Genomic DNA, 16,578 nt, shown 5'->3' on the forward strand with positions numbered 1-16,578 from the left:
GGACGACGACGGGGAGCGCTGGGCGCTTCAGACACCCACGACAGCCGCCGCCCAGCAGCTGGAGAGGGCTCGGCGGCGGTGGCCGGTGGGTACGCGGGGCCGGGGGAAGAGGCTGCAGCAACAGGCGCAGGCTGCGGGCACCGTCCGGTGCGGTGAGGAGGTGCCAGGCGAGGCCGCCCTCCCCACCCGTCGGCAGGTGCAACACCTCCTCCCCTCTTCCCGCCCACCGGCCTGGGCTCTCCCGCCCCCTTCCCCCGCCCGCCCTCCCCCGCGTTTCGCTGTGGAACGGAGCCGAGCCCGGAACTCGGCGGTGCGGGGCGGCTGCGGAAGATGGAGGTGGGGGAGGCCGGCCTGGGTGGCAGGGCGGGCAGCAGCGCCGACAGCCTAGCTGAGGAAGAAGAGGAGGAGGAAGATGAAGACGAAGAGGGTGCCGGCAGCCGCCGGCCCAGCCGCACCTCGTCGCTGGTGAGCGGGCTGCTGACCGAGCTGTACAGCGCCGCCGAGGCCGCCGCCCCCTCGGGCAGCGCCCGCTCCCGCGTCCTGCGGGAGCTGCAGCAGCGGCCGAGCCAGGTCAAGTACCTGCGGCTGAAAGGTACGGCCCGCCCCGCCCGCCTGCCCTGCCCTGCCCTGCCCGCTGCCGCCGGGAGCTGCCCCTGACCCCTCGCTTTCCTCCTCTGGGCCTGCGAGGGAGTCCCGCTTAAAAACTGGGGTGCCCTCTCTCCTGCCTCCGTGCCTACACGCATCTGTATGCGTATGTCCTCCTTCAGCTGTTACGGCAGCCTTCATGCACGGCCATCTCCCCCCGAAGCTTGCCGTGCGCAGTTAGCTGATACCGCCTTCAAACCAGCGCCTGGCGTGCTCCTCCCTCCTTCCTTCGTTTTAGGTGCCATGGGAGCAAAAAGGATCACCTGATACTAGGGTTTCTGCAACAGACTGCACAAGCTTTTGTCCTTCTGTCAATCCAGTGCTTTTCTTCACTTACAGTAACGAATCAATGCCCAGTTTTCTTCTTATTTCCTTTTTTTTTTTTTTTTTCCATTTTCTTTAAGTCCCTTTTCCTTAAGCTACCACAAGATGCCACACATACTGTGTCATAAGAGGTAGTTGTTTTTTTCAGGTCCTTTTAGTCCTAGCGGAGTTAAACTAAACCTGACAATTGTAATGCTTATTTGCAGGTAAGCGTGTCTCCCAGGGAAAAAAAAAATAAACATAAATGCAATAGTCAACTAACCAAAATCTAGATGAAACTATCAGAGAATTTTTATGAAAGCTAGGTAACCGCAACACTGAATGTTTGTGAAAGGATGAGACTTGCAGCTCTAGGTTGACCTGATGAGGAGGGCTGCACAAGGGCCTCTTGTCTCCTGATGTTAAATCATTGTTGTTTTCAACAAGGATAAAAAGCAGGAGGTGAATAACCGTGCCTGTTATTCAGACCTGTGCCAACAGCTTTCCGCTTCTGTGTCTGGCTTCTCAATGAGGTGATATGCCATCTGATGTTACAGGATGTAGCTCGTTTTTCGTAGTGTCTTGTGGCAAGCCAGGACTCAACAATAAATTTGCTTGTTCGGGAATATATTTTGTAAAATTAAAACTCATGAATTTTGCTGCAAAGACAGCTAACTGCCATGAGCAGGAAAGAATAAACTTCAGCTAGCTACTTTTGTGGTGACTGTACAAGTCAATAGGAATACAAATAGGATACAACGTGTGTGTCCCCCCCCCCCAACATCCATATATGTGGTTTTAAATCACCTTGCCTGGTACCAGTGAATGGAGGTGCCAGCTGAGCAGTGGATGCTGAAACAGAGTGGAGACTACAAAATACAGGATTCTCTTTCCAGTGTCTCCCCTCCCTTGCCATCAGTCATTCCATGTTTTGTATTATCCTGTGATGGATGATCATTTCAGCCTAATTTGTCCTTTTCTTTAAGCTCTCCAGAATTATTGAAAACATATGAGCAGAGCTGTTTGCCATCCCACTAACAGGAGCTTTTTCTGGATGTGTAAATATTTTTCTCATTAGATCAGGTTACCAAAGTATAGATTTTTTTTTATGGATTTCCTTTCAGCATCAGAGAGGCATGGTGGGATTGAAGGTGATAGGATTTGAAAACTTCTCCGCAGGGAACAGAAAGCTCTTTTGCTGCTGATGGCAAGCTGTACCAGGCTATTACAGGGAAGAGCTGAAGAGGTCAGTATGTGATAGGCAAGACCCAAACTTTCACTGGTGGGGTGTGCCTCCGAGAACAGAGCAGAGGACTCAAAAAAACATAATGGACTTAAGACATCCAACAACTCCATTTTCTCCTGGACCTGAAGCTCACCACGTGAGTGACAACGGGAATATTAGACGTAAGCTGAGTCATTGTGGTGAACTAACGGCAATCTGGTGGCACTGTGACTGACCAGTGGAAGTAGTTGAGGTCATGACTGAAGCCACTTAGTTTGCATCTTAGTGGAAAGAGTTTCCCACTTAGAGCTCGTTGCATTTCTAGCTTTGTAGGCAGCTTCTTGAACATGTTCTTTTGTCTGATACCATTTGCTTATTCCCCATGCACATTTTCCACAGACACCTTCTGGAAGGTACGGTATTTAAAATGCATCCACTGGTTGCACTGCTATAGGTATATTCTGGCTACGTCTGTCATGATGTTTCCAGTTTGTAACAGTATAATTATTAAGATTCATACACTGAGCAGTAAGTTGAAGTACTTTAGTTTAAAATAAATTTAAAGACTTTGTCTCAGATCCTGAAAATGTCTATACTTGGGAATTATCCCAGGCAATAGAACTTGGAATTTATAGAAAGTTTGTATATGTAAATGTCCATGGGGTAACTCCCTTTGCACGTCAACTAGAATAAGCTGTTTGTGAATATTTTGGTCTGTACTGACATTATTTTCTCTGCTTGTTGGCAGATGTTGATGAATTAACAACTATAAAACGGGAACTGAATTACAGAATTTCTGTTCAATCGGCAAAGCTGCTTCGTCTTCTGAAGCAGAAAGACAGGCTCGTACATAAAGTGCAGAAGAACTGCGATATTCTCACAGCTTGTTTACAGGCAGTTTCCCAGAAACGACGTAAGTACTTCCTGTGTGCATGTGTACTGGCCTAAGTAGTTTATTTCATTAATGCGGGCAGTATTTCAGTTAAGTCCTAGCACTTTATTTGGAGTCAAGAGGCCAGGCTCTGCTATTCCTTAGATATGACTGGCTTCCGGTGATGTCAGTGGCACCTGGGAGCAGGCGGAGTTCGGCTAGCTCAACGCAGTGTGCTGCCGTAGCCCCAGCTTTGTGTGTTGCTGCGGCACCCTTACCTTAGATTGTCTGCCAGCCCTTTTCAGCTTTAATTCGCAGAAAGCCCAAGCTGATATTTTTTTTTTTCTGTGCTTAACTGTGTGCTTTCATATGGGAGATGCCAGAAGTGGAATTTCTTCTCACTGGAAACTATAGACCACATATGCCATTGTCTTCCCAGAGGATTGTTAGTAGTGCCTAACTCCTTTCTATTGAGTTGATTTAAGGTGAGGAGTATGAGTAAAAACAAACCCACTTCCCTCAAACCTCTTTATCAGCACCTGTGTTTTTTTGGGATTTCAGAGGAGGTGCATGGGAAAGAGGAGAAATGTTGCTCTTTAGTTGTTTAGCCTTTTCTTCCAGCACAATGAAACCTTTTTATTTGCCTTGGCAAAGTTGTCGTCTGAAGATAGGCTGAAGTGGTTTTGTTAGTTCTGCTAAAGTGAAACTGCATGTAATGTTGTGTGTAAAACTAAATAGAAATTATACCTTTAGAAAGGACATGTGAAAATAACCTAATGTTCCTTGTCTTATTTTTTTCATTAACATGCAGCGTGACAGGTACAGAAATGTCCAGGTACAGTAAAAAAAGCATGGTCTTTTCCCAAAAATGCCTGTAGGAGCTTTGAGGTGCATGTAAAAATTTTATTTAAAGAATCTTACTCTAATGGCATGTGCTAATGTAGTTTAGTTAAGGATTTGCCTATTATTGTGAAACATTAAATTTTTAAGCATTTAAAAGTGTTCCTTTGTTTTACTTAAACCTAGCATGAAAGTTCTTGGCTGTCATGCACTGCGTAGGTATATTTCTTCTCACCTACTCTTTTTCTTTCTCAACATCAGCTTGATAATTGAGTCCTCAATGCCATTAACACTTAAGAATATACTGTAGTGTCTTTTTAAATGAGACTACTTGAATTTTGCATGTATCACGATTTAGAGGATTTGGCTATAAATTCTGAAGATCTGAGCTTCCCAACTTCATTTGTTAGGGAAAAACCTCTTGACTGAAAGGGATATGGGATTTCATCCTAAATATGGATGTGCTTTTACAAATTTCAGGTAGTATTTTACACATATTAGTGGGGCATTATGTTGAAAATGGGCTAGTAACAACTGAGTTAGGTGAAGTTTTAAAGTAATGCAGTTCATTGCCTAATATCCATGCACGTGCATGCAGGTTTTTGAAGAGTATGTGTAGATTTCTATATTACATCTCTTTAAGTGAGATATTTTTATTATTAATATAGCATATTTACCTAGTTTTCAGCTTTTATCTCTGAAAATCCAGATGTATGTATTCCCGGGCAGCTGCAACTTAGTTATTTCTGGCTTTAAGATCGGATCCAAAGCCACTGGGATTTGTTGAATGACGCCTGATAACTTCAGTTGCTTTGGAATGGATTGAGAATGTGTTTTTTATCGCTCGGTGTAAATGTACTGGCACTATACAGAGAATGTAGGAATAAGCTTTTGATGTAGGATATACAACTTTAAATTTCCTGGTAATTGTGCTTTTGAGGCACTATTCGCTCAACAGCTGTCCAAAGGCAGGCACAACTGGTCTTCTTCCCTCCAACTATATATTCTTGCCTTTGTACTATTTCCTGTGTAGTAGTAGTAGGAACCCCTGTAGGGATATAATGAATCAAATGGGAGAGCTGATCCAGTAAGATAATTCCTTTTTTTTTCTTTTCTGTAACAGTTCTCTGTTTCCAGTTTCTGCAGAGGCTGGTAGAAATGGGTGCACAGGAGAAGGTGATTGCTTAGAGTAGCTTGAGAAGTGCAGCTGCTGAATATGTAGTTAAGTCCTAATGTCTCAGCAAAACTATTATGCTAAGAGTAGAAAGATCTGTTTTCTCCTCTTTTAACTTACAAAAAGAACCAGTCAATGTGATGGAACATTAAAAAATGTACACCTCCCTCTCCACCCTGAAATGTAAGAGAGTTTTTCTTCTGGCTGAAGCCCTTGGAAACTGGATTTTCTGTAGACTACCCTCTCATCTTAAATATTCGACGTGTTATTATTAATTTGTAGACGTTGTCATTGTTCCAGGTTTTTCTGATGGAAGTATATACTTGCAATATAAAGTTATGCGCCATAAAGCTTTATAATATGCCTCCGTGTACAGCATTACCTTTATGATATCCCGTAGTACTAAAATCTTTATCAAGTATGGAAAAGTTGTTAAAATACTTTTCCTTTTGAAATATATTTTTAGTGTAAAATTAAAATTTCTTGGAGTTGTATTGTCATTAACTCTAACATTTCAAAATATAAGTGATTCTTCAACTGATTTATATAGAGTTCCATGGTATGTTCATACTGTTGTCACACTGGGAATTTTTTTTTTCCCCACATATAGTGAAATCTCTATGTAGAGGTAGAACTCTAGTTTTAAATTAACCTGAAGTTCACATTCAGATGTTTGAATGCTACATTTACGAAATCTTTACAGACCAATTGCAAACAAATACTGTTTCAGGAAAAGATGTAAATTCTGTCTTGATGCTTGATCTTGGCTTTGTCAGACTCTCATTGAATACTGTTTGACAAATTCACTCCTAGTGGTAACTTCAGTTGGTTAGGATATTACAGGGCTGAAAAATTGAATCCCTTATTTTCTGATGAAGTACCTATCATGCTTTAGTCTGCTTCTACAGAGGGAAAAACAGGCAGTGTTTAAAAGACCGTATGCTTAAAACTGTGTGGGTGTTCAGGGTCTTCAAGTTTTACAGACCACACAGGGAGCCACCCACGGATCTGTGGTGGCTCTCGGTCTCTACGCAATGTGCAGAAGAGGCGTGGCAGGCATGGCCCTCTGGCAGCTTTGGAAGCCCATGTCTGGCTTACTTGTGCTTCAGTACCCAGCACACTGCCCGCAGCATTTGAACTGCTGAAGGGATAGAGTAAATGTGGAGGAGCAGTCACCAGGAATGACTTCATAACGTCCTGTGTTTCTCATTATGCTGTTGACCCTCATCCCTGGCAGTTGACCCTCATCCCTGGCAGGTGCTGTATGTTTTGCATACAAATAGGTATTACTGTAGAAAACAAAAGTCACTGCAGGGTGAAATGCATTTTGGTCATAAGGATGAATGGCTATGGCTCTGTTGAGGGAGGATAAATTGTTCTGTTGGATACCTGCTAAAAGCAGTACACTGTGCTGTACACTTTTTAACCCAAATTGAATATTCCAGTGAAGAAAAGCAGTAAGAAAGATACCACAGCGATGGCTTGATGGCGAACACGGCTTCCAGGCACACATTTCTCTTACTCTTGTAATTTTGACTTATTTGGAGTAAAAAGATATGTTTGTTCTGTAGCATTGTGAACTATTTCAAATCCATCTTAGAAAGCAGAGTGCTGTATGTGCTGAATTGTATCATTTGAGAAAAGCAGAATTCAGTAAAAAATAAATCAAGTTTTTGCACCTATCACCTAAAGAATATGCAAAAGACATCTCATTCTTTTCTCTCTTCCTGTATTTTATATATTGACAGCTTGCTTATATTACTAAATATATTTTGACTGATCAAAGTGCAAACCAGAAGTTCCTTGAATCACAAATGTTAATTGGCTGTCATTTTAATTTAAAAAATAAGAAGCATGTATTATCTATATATTATTTATAAGTAAAGTCATCTGTCTCAATCGTAACTCAATCTGGCTAGTAGAAAGCAGAAATGCTTAAATCTATTTCAATATAAAATAAACTGAAGTTTATAACAGAAAGTTCATGAATATGATCTTGTATTTTTAATGGAGAAATAATTTTAGTGGAAAATTTAACAAAGAGATGATTAATTTGGTGCTATGCAGCTATGGTGCTATGTACCTATGATAACTCTAAATGAGTCTCGTGCTGTGTTCAGAAAGACCATTAGTATTCTCTGTTGTAATACTTGTTTATAAACTAAGAGTAAAGCTAGGCATTACTCTTCTGATGTTTCAGCAGTGACTCCTGTATAAAATTCTGTAGGATAACAATGAACATCTAGTTTTTCTTTTTCTCCTCCCAGTTTGATTTAATGCAGAGCCAGTAGAGGGAGACAGAATATTTCATTTTGTGCAGAGACAGGGGTGTATCTCTGGTTTTCATAGGTTGCTGGCTTTCTTATCCTTTCCTTAAACATGAAGGGAAGTGCTTTACAAATGTGGTCAGGCAATAACTGGATGAAAAGATTTAAAGTCAGGCTGTCAAATAAATGTTATTCACGAAGAAAGTATTAGGTTCCATATGTGAAGCAGTTGAAAAATGGTGACAAATGGCTTTTTAATTATAACTGAGATCATTAATTCCCACATGGTTGTGGAGGTTATTGAGAAGCTCCTGATTGTGTGAGCTGAATGTTTTGGAGTCTACTACAGAAACTCAGAGGTCTGGTATATGCTTATTACAATACTTGTGATCTCTTTGAGTGTGTCTTAACTGGGTAGAAAGCCAGCACAAACTGGCATCATCTGGGCACAGAGAGGTACCCTGCTTGTTCCCAGGGGATGGAGAGTTCCCTGGTAGAAGACTGGGCGTATGAAGTCCTTGTGTGTCTCCTCAGCTTCTGAGAACATCTTACTGTCTCTGCAGCATCAGCTCACCTCTCAGGGTCTGGACCTCACTCAGGGGAACCTGGGAAAGCCCGGTCTGATGTTGTAGTTCTATGAGTTGGTTAGGAGAGGACTGGGCAAGATTCCCTTCATCAGATGTCTCTGGAGAAGCACAACTTAAATATGCAAAAGTACTGCTATATCTAGATTAGACTTCTGTTTTCTCTCCCCTCACTCCCTCCTTAGCTTCAATTCTGCCTCATCTGTGTGTCCTGGTCCATCTCCCTTTTTATTTTTTTTGTTCCCTTCCTAATTAATTATTAGTTTTCCTCACTTGATCCCAGTTTTTAAATATTGGACTTACCACTGTCATTTTTCAGCTTATCTTTTTTTTTTTTTTTTCTTCCCCCCTCCTCCTCACATCTTGTCTACCCTGCAGTGTCCACCACAGGCTCTCAGTCAGACTGCTCCCTACCTTTGTTCCTTGGTCTCTTTCATATGTTCTTCCTTGTCTTTTTCCTGCATGCGCTAATTATCTGCTCACGTGTTTTCTCCATCCCTCCTCTTCCCTCAGTAATTGCTATAAAGCCAAGGCAGACATTCGCAAATTTTAGTTCACAGGATGAAAATTTGATTAAAGGTATAAAACCAGCTTTAATGCAATCTACTGTGGACTGTTAACATAGCTAATATTGATTTGATTGTCACTCTGGATCAGAGTCCTTTCTTAACCTGAGGCAAACACTTGTGTGCGTGTGTAATAATTAATGCAGGTCAAATTACGCGTGTGCTACTGTGGCAGTTCTGCCGTATCCCCACCCCCCAAATCTCCATTGTTATAAATTAGGAGCCAAATTTTAAGCTTGTATTTGCTTTTGTCCTCACTTTAACGTCTGAAATGTATATTAAAGAGGATGATGTTCTGTATTAAAAATAACAAATATTAATATCTGTGCAGTGTCCAGTGGTGGATTTGTAATTAAAAGGGAGACTATCATGTACTTGCTGTGTTCATCTCCAACTCTAATTTAGATTTCCAAGTGGATGTGAGACAGGTCATTCATTTAGAAAACCCTGTCTCATTTTCGAGGTGTTGATCTAATACATTTTAAATTTAACTCGGTAGCTCTGATTGAAGCCAGATGGATCTGCTTCGGTAACTTTTTATAGCAATAACTATTTAATTGATCTATCAAAAGTACATTCCTCCTTTAATGTGGTTAAAATAGGAGGTTTACTTCTTAGGGAGTCTGATTTCATGTGAGTCATCCTCAAATGACTCAATTGCCTGTGTGTTTCAGTTCAGTAGCTTACCTGTTACCTCGTCTGTATTTGTGTGCTTGGTTACAGTACTAGTCTCTGCCCTACGTGGGTGCTAATGCATTTGATCCTTTAAGTTGATGCTGTGGCATTTTGAAATGCATACTTAAGAAATGTTGTTTGTGGCTACTTCTTGTTTTTCCTGATGAATCGTTCTTAATGTAGTTCTACTTGATGTTTTGTGCTTTGAAGCCTTTTGGTGGGGAAAGGGAAATGGAACTCAACAGAATAATGAGTTTGAAAAAGTCGTAGTCATCTTAAGTTATTTGTTTAAATTGTTGCCAGAGGTAGGCTGAATTTTCTTTACAGTCTGTTGCCTACTTGTAGCAATACATCTGTAAATAAATAGACTATTGCTATTGATTTTTAATTATTGCTAATTTCATAAATCTGTCGGTTACGCTGCGTAGAGCATAACTCTCTCTCTCACAGAGCTTTCTCTGTTGCTTATGACTCAAGATGCGGAGGTGGGCTGAGAATTGGTTGGCAAGGATTTTGTAATCCATTCTATGACCTGTGCTGGGTTGCAATGGGTGAAGTAATGGGGCAGTTAGAAAAGGAGGGAACCTGTACTTAGGGATGCTGGAGCTTGGCTCAGTGGGGATGGAAGCTGCACTGGGCCACTGAGCAGCAGTTCCTTTGATCTGGATGGTGAAGTTCACCTGCCAGTCCCTTGGGTATGGGCTATGCACGAGGAAAAATGACCGTACATGTAAGTGTGAACTTAACTGACTTGTTCATTGTTATGTTAATAAATTACATGATGCTTAAAAATATTACTGGAGAACGCTTTGACAGAGGCACCTATAGTAGTGAATACAAAATTAAGTGCCATTTGATTATCGTATTTCATTCAGCTTCACCCAGTCAAGTTTCTGGAAAATCTGAAAGCTTACTCCATTGCAGTGGGAGCCTGGACTGAGAAGGATTACTTGCCTTTTAACAGTAGGCTTGGAGGAGGAGGACTGCAAACAGCAGTTCATTGCTGTGCACCAGGTCATGGAGAAATGTTTCAAGGAGTAGGTGTGTGTCATGTTTAGTATTTGTTAATGTGAATTAGACTGTGTATTCTGGATATCTGTTAGTGAGCGTGGGAGAAAGAAGAGAAAAGTGAGTGTTACTAGGCATAATATGAGCAGTGTGGAACACTGAACAGGATGGTGATGCTTTGCAAGAGCAACGATTTTTGGTTTTAAATGCCATTGGGAGTTTGCTATCATAGGATTTTATGCAGTTTTGGAAATTAAACACATGAAAAGTGTCATCTCTCTGTTAAAGGCTGACAGCTAATTGAGTAATCCTGGGGAGTTTTCAGGCAGTGAATTCCATGGTTACTTTCTTTTGATGAGAATATGGTCTTTGACAGGCACAGCCAGGATGCTGAGGCTCAGAGAAGCAGCGTGAGCGGAAGCAGTTTAACAGAGCAGCAAGTCAGTAAAATTCTGGTACAGCCCTGTGCTGCTCCACTGCCTCTCATGGGATTCTAGAAAACTATCGACTGAGTTTCCAGACTTAAACTGTAATTGTGCTGCTAATGGGATATGCACACCGAGTATGGATCTTGTAGGTACCGAATTTTGACATCGTTGATCACTTGATGCGCAGTAGCACTGGTAAGCCCTGCACAGAGAGACCACCCCATTTCATTGTCTCCTTCAGTATGATCTGTGCTAGCCCCAGAAAGCTGACTGGTGTGTGAGTCCGCAGAAGCCCTTGGCTAGCTAATTCAAAATACTTCAGCTGACTGCCGTCTTCTTTTGATGATATTCTCCACTGTAAAAACAAAGCTGTAATATAAATTCTGAATTGGCAAACTGTCCAATCAGTTTCCTTACAAACTTGGCAAATTGCGTGATTGTGCAGATTTAGTGTCCCTCAGGGGCCACTTTGGGGCAAATTTCAGTTTCTTGACTCCCCAGATGAAGTAAAATTTCTTTTATTTTCTGATGTTAAAAAGGACATAATTTTTTTTTTTTTTAGAAAGAAGCCGAATTTGCTGTCTGATTTGGTCATATCTTGACTGAAAAGTTCTTGTGGTCTGTGCCATTGCAGAACATCAAATTCAAAAGATGTCAAGAACCAGTGCTTAGAGCAGTACAGAACCTGGAGTCCTCACTCTGAGGGAAATTCTTTAAGAAGACAGCAACAAAAATATCTTGTTCCAGCATGAAATAAAACACCCACTCACAAAAGTCAATTGCTTATGAAGCAAAATTCTGAAAGCTCACATTTTGAACTAAAATGCTTTGTTCAGATTTTGACATTTCGTCCTTTCCATTTAATGTTATGTAACGAGCCATTTTCAAGTAAGATGTTAAAATGTTTCATTCTAAGGAGATAAAATTGTGCTTTTAGCATTTAGAAACATGTTTTCATCAGAGATAACATTCTGCTGTGAAGGACTTTGCTCTCCAGAAGCTGGTATTTTGTGAGAAGAGCTTTCCATTGAAGTGGATCCAGCTAGCTTTGTTACTGGAGATCTTCCTGGGAACATGCAGCCAGCCATCTCTGCAGCTCACAGCCTGGGTGCCCAACACTGGGACTGCTAGCCTGGTTTAGGGAGCTGAGGAGCCAACACGCATTCCCAAGCCATACCTCTTTAGGGATTATATTAATCCTTACTTTTCTGTGTCAGATACTCCCTACTATGCTTCTTTGTCCCTAGCTCTCACTGCTGAATCAAATATACCATCTCATATTCCATTATTGGCTAAAACTTGCGCCGTTCTCAAAAATGGCTTTTATTGTGTGCTCCTTCAGCTACATTCTTCAGGATTTAACTAAGCAAACCATCTCGGCGGATGCTTCGACTAGTGGCAAGATCCAGGGTAGGATTGCTTTTGTTGCAAACCCTGGGAGTCTGTTCAGGGTTTCAAGTGACCCTGGGCAGAGCTCAGTATTGGCAGGGGGTATAAGACTATACTTGACTGCCACTTTTTTTTTCTTTTAAATATCATTCCACTGCTACTTTTAATAGGAAATTTGCTGCATTCAGAGTTGGGGTTGCTGCTGCTGGTAAATTGCTGAGGACACTATGGAGCCTGCTGACTGAGGAATCATTACCTCCTTGAGGGAGGTGTTACCTCCTGGCTCACTGCTGCTGCTCGTTTTCTAGTTCAGTGAGCTGCTGTCTGTGGAGGGGTGGGATTTTCCCAGGAAAGGATGCTGCCATGGGCTCAGAGCCGGGTGAGAGCTGAGCAAAATGAGCAGCTGACATCAGGCAACTTGCCTCTGAGAGGGGAGAGCCTTCACCTGCATGTTCTTCTCTCTGCCTGTTGAGCCTCAGATGTGCCTTATGCAGAAGCAAGTGGCTGCTGAGTACAACAGCTTTACTGTTTGGGAGATACCAGGACTTCACCCGAGGAGTGTGGTGAGACCTGGGAGACCCTGGTCTACCAGCCGTGATTACTTATGAAGTAATACTTCTAGTATTTATATACTAATTTGCCTGAGCAAGGTGGTTCTCAAACCAATGGTATCTTATTTCTCTAGTACTGCAGTAACTTTGGAAGGTGGTATTTGATCAGCTCGAACTGAGGAGGCATGCTGTCACCTGAAGGAAGGATGTTGCTGTTTGCTGACAACAGTCAGAACAGCCTGTTCTCCATCTACAGGCCCTGTCAGTCAGTCATGACATCAGAAATAACTGTCAGGCACCACTGTTCCCTCTGCTCATTTGCAGCCATTTAGATGGATACCTGATCAGTGGCAAAGTTTGATTAGTCGAATAGTTTCCCTGAAAAACTGGAAAAGTGAGGCTTTTATTTAGTCACCCTGGGATTATTGTGGTTAAATGAGGCCAGGTGCTGATTTCTGCATAGGTTCAGCAAGAGTGTGAAACTGAGCTCATCCTGCTCCAGCCCAGCACATTTGCCTGGGGCAGGGGGAGTGTTGGCCAGGGAGGGAGGAGTGGGGTGCATGGCCCAGCTGGGCAAAGGGCTCAGCCCGTAGGTCCGTGTGCGAAAGCAGTCAAGCGCTTTGCCACAAGGTGCCGTCAGCATCCGGCGTATAAACTGGGAGCTCCTTGCATTAACTGGGAATTTGTGAGGAAGCTGGCTGTACAGCTGCCAAAGGCCATATGTGAAGGAGTGATGTGCAAAAAGTGCACGTTAGTATTTCACAAATCCTTTAGACACTTCTGAACTGATGGCAGATCCTGCTCCAATTCATGCAGGTGGTGAAAAGCCATGGCATCTGTGGCAAACGTTGGACAATCAAGACATAAGGGTTTATTTGTGTTTAAAAGATCACAGCAGGGGTGGCTGTGTGAGCTGCATATAATACTGTGTCATTGCTATCTGTAATCTTTCTCTGACAAGGTTTTGGATGTGGAAACAGCCTGAGAGAAAAAAAATTGTGCAGTTAGATTGTATGCATAGTCTTTCACGCTTGTCTAGCTTAGCACTACCTCCTCTTTTATTCTTCTGGAGGTCATACTTCAGTACAAGTAACTGAGCTGTTCTTTCTCTTAATTAAATGCTTTTTTTTTTTTTTTTTTTTTTTTTACTGTTGTGAACTTGTAGAAGGGTTAATGGGGCTTCACTGAAAATGCCCAACAGAGTGCATGGCCTTTAAGTAACACAGATGCATTTTATCTCTAAATGTGGCACATACTAACCATTCTTTGGTTGAGTTAGTCTTTGAAGAAAAGATTTCCTGGATACTGAAGATCAAATGGAGGATAACAGCTGCTTGGGATAATTAGTGCTAGGAATAGACTGATTTATGGAGCATCAGGCAGTGCTAGCAGCTACATTTCTTTGTGAGATAAGCTTGACATTTAAAAACAAGATGCTAGAAAAGTGGGCTGTGAACTTAATCTGTTTGGATCAATAATCCTGCTTATAATTCTACACTGGAGCAACTCTGGAGGAAGAGTTAAACAAGAGCCTCAGATTTCAAAAATGCTTTTCTCCTTGAAGCTGTTAATAACCTGAATTTGACTTACTGAGCAGTAAATGAGTGCTCCTCACATACACTTGAAATTTGCCAAGGAATCAAGTCCATGTTCCATCTCCAGGTTACATCATCTTGCTAGAACACTTTCTAAAAAGAAAGTGAGATAAACTATCATTTATATCTCTTTCTTAGTAAAAATTGAAAACCTCTGGCTATGCTTTGCCAGCAGTGAAACAGCTTCTAAATTTAGTTCCATATAAATTATAATTACCTCCCTAAAATCACAGCAATCTGGTACTGATCAATATGTTTTCTCTGCCACCCATACAATACATATGGCCAAAATACAGAGCATGAACAATTTTTGGTTCTTGGGTTGGATTGGGCATCATTGGTAGCTAACAGTTTAATGTGTGGGTTGTTAATTTTTTTTTTTTTTTAATATGTTACGGCTGATATCTTACCTCAACCAATGGCCATTGGCAGCAATAGCTATTGGGCCTTGGATCCTGAAGGAAAAATAATTATCTACTGAGACTAAAGGAAGTCAGAATGGGGAGGTAATCAATGTACATAGCTGATCTTTTTTTAATAAGAATACTAATCTGAGGAAGTAAATATTACTAATATTTACAGTAACGCCTAGAGAGGCCCAGTGAAGTTACGAACCTAATGAGCTGGTCACTGGACAAGCATATCTGAAAACCAAACTTTTAATGGAATGAGACCACTTGAAGGCTGGTAGAAGCAGCATGTGTTCAGAGGAGTGAAGTGAGTTGTCCTAAGCTATGCAGTAGTAAAAAAACAATCAGAACTTTGCTGTCACCAAAACTCATGCTTGTGTGGTGTTGTACATATTCAAAATCCATCTTAATGCTTAAAGGGTTCAGTGTTTTATGAACCTTTGATTAATCCTAAACACATTCAGTTCAATAAGCTTGTTCTGTGGGAGTGGGTTATGAACTGAAATTTTGTCACTTAACTGTTGAATAAAAAAGCTTGGAATAGTGATGTCGTGACTGATAACTATTTTCTCCTCTTCATCTTACTGACAAACTTCAGGAAAAAAACTCTCTGTGTCAAACTTGCTTAAATGACTAATGTATGTACTTTTTTTTTTCGGGAGGGGAGGTGGTAGTTTGAGGTTTGTTTGCTTTGTTAGCTGCTTAATTTTCCAACGCTTGCAGAATGTGCTCTGTGAAGCTGTGGCCGACATGGGAGATAAAGGGAATTACGTGATCTGAAGGACTTGGGGTTGCAGTAGCTTCACGTACATGCAAAACTTAATGGGAAAGTTTCCATTTCTTTACAGAACTGCATCTGCAAATGGAAACCAATGTATATGTGATCAAAGAGTGGTGGTGGAGGATCTCTGTTGTGACTTGTCAAGATCTGTGGTTCCAAAAGCTCTATGGGGCTTATATGAGCTTTTCTTGGAGTGAACCCCATTCCCCTCCCCAGCTCCAGAAAGGGTTTTATTTCCGTTCCTGTGTAACAGAGCCCCATCTTCGAGGGAGAGGGAGGATCCTGCTGGAAGCAGGACTCTCTTATCCTTGGGCAGTGCAGGAATAACCTGTCTCTTTGCTATGTGTCTAATGAAAGCCTTGCACAGCCTGAGCCTGGTCTTTGATGGGTGTCCTTAGCATTACTGCAAATAAATACTGAACAACACAGAAAAACTTTTATGGATAAACATGGTCCTGTTCCCATAGTGCTTCCTGGCCCAAAGCAAAGGCATTTTGTGATTAGTCATTTTTCTAACTTTGGCAATTACTTTTTAATCTAAGATCTTTGAAAGTGTTCTGTCTTTGGATAAATCTTGTCTTGGGGACATAGGGTGCTTTTGCTTTCGTTAATTATATTGAGGGGGATTAAAATCTTGCTATTTCTGAAATAGCAGTTCAGACCAATGAAGCTGGTGATCCACACTGTAAAATTCAATTTCTATGCTAGGTGCTAAGCAAATAATCAGATTCTAATAAAGGAAGAGCAGCTCAGTTTTAGAGCTGGGAGCCCACAATCTGCTATGACCTTCATCCTTCTGCAAATATTATCTTAAGCATGCCTACAAATCATACCTGTCAGAATTCTTTTTTCATATATTGCATTAGTTTTTCTGCTGACTTGGTGATTTGTTTTTTAAAATGACCATGTTGCATTTAAGTAGGATTCTGGAGTATGAATACTGGCCAAGATGTACATTTACTTCATATTGTTTAACAAGGTTAGGGAACATTTCTTAATTTTTATGATCATGCCTTTCAGCAATATTTTATGTAGGCCTTTTCAATGATTTTTCTTCTTACTATGTTCCTTACCAAAATAATATTTTTAATTCTGTGCTTCAGTGGAGACAGTTAATTTAGCTGACAAAAAAAGAGGGGCATTTACTCTCTGAGACCTCACTTAATTCATTACTTTGTATTTAATTTAAAAGGTACTCTCTGAATATTTTATTGAGCATGGAAGCATTGCTATGACTTTTATTCCAGTTGTTAACTCTAGACTTTA

The 16,578-nt window shown here is 41.4% G+C and overlaps 1 protein-coding gene across 2 annotated transcripts in view; it reads left to right on the forward strand.

Annotated features, from left to right (window-relative positions):
- The first annotated feature begins 327 nt into the window (after positions 1–327).
- Positions 328–16,578, forward strand: part of TBC1D30 (TBC1 domain family member 30) — a 53,319-nt gene continuing 37,068 nt past the window's right edge. For both annotated transcript variants that reach the window (XM_086748806.1, XM_086748791.1), the window contains exons 1-2: positions 328–592; positions 2,922–3,086. In XM_086748806.1, coding sequence (XP_086604932.1) covers positions 331–592; positions 2,922–3,086 — 427 coding nt within the window. In that variant the 5' untranslated portion in view covers positions 328–330. The remainder of the gene's footprint in view (positions 593–2,921; positions 3,087–16,578) is intronic.

Source organism: Chlamydotis macqueenii, chromosome 1 (genome assembly GCF_036417535.1).
Source record: "Chlamydotis macqueenii isolate bChlMac1 chromosome 1, bChlMac1.mat, whole genome shotgun sequence".
NCBI lineage: Eukaryota > Metazoa > Chordata > Aves > Otidiformes > Otididae > Chlamydotis > Chlamydotis macqueenii.